This window comes from Brassica oleracea, unplaced genomic scaffold, assembly GCF_000695525.1.
Source record: "Brassica oleracea var. oleracea cultivar TO1000 unplaced genomic scaffold, BOL UnpScaffold14509, whole genome shotgun sequence".
Lineage (NCBI taxonomy): Eukaryota > Viridiplantae > Streptophyta > Magnoliopsida > Brassicales > Brassicaceae > Brassica > Brassica oleracea.
Genome location: NW_013631027.1, coordinates 1 through 445, shown reverse-complemented (window position 1 = coordinate 445; position 445 = coordinate 1). Strand labels below are relative to the sequence as shown.

Here is a 445-nt window from a genome sequence, read left to right as displayed (position 1 = left end):
AGAGAGAGAGAGAGAGAGAGAGTATGAGCAATGAATCTGGAAATTCGTCTGGAACCTCTGTATCTCGAGTAAGAGGTAGGGTCGTTGGTGTGCCCAAGAGATGCTGGTGTGGAGAATTGGTTGTGTCGTTGATGTCCAAGTCCGCCGCGAATCCGTACCGGAGATACTATCGGTGTGCTTTTGCGGTTGAGAGAAAGGTGAGTTTTTTTAATATAAATGTCATTGTTCTTCTTGTGTGAGTTGATCGAAATGTGTGTGTTTGTAGCTGAGTAATGATAATCACACGTATAAGTGGGTTGATGAGGCATTGGTGGATGAGATTGAAGCATTGACATGTAGGATAAGCAGACTAGAACATACCATTCTTGCTGAGAGTGTGGAAGAAAAGAAGAAGAAGCTTGCAGAGCTTGAAATGAAGTTAGAGGTTGAGGTTTTTGCAAGGGTG

At 43.4% G+C, this 445-nt stretch overlaps 1 protein-coding gene across 1 annotated transcript; it reads left to right on the top strand.

Moving 5' to 3' along the window:
- Positions 1-23: 23 nt before the first annotated feature.
- On the top strand, positions 24-442 carry LOC106322311 (uncharacterized protein At4g04775-like; the record flags this gene model as incomplete). Its single annotated transcript, XM_013760394.1, has 2 exons — positions 24-197; positions 266-442. Coding segments are annotated over exons 1-2 (351 nt in total), but the record flags the coding sequence as incomplete, so codon positions are not given.
- Between the last annotated feature and the right edge of the window lie 3 nt (positions 443-445).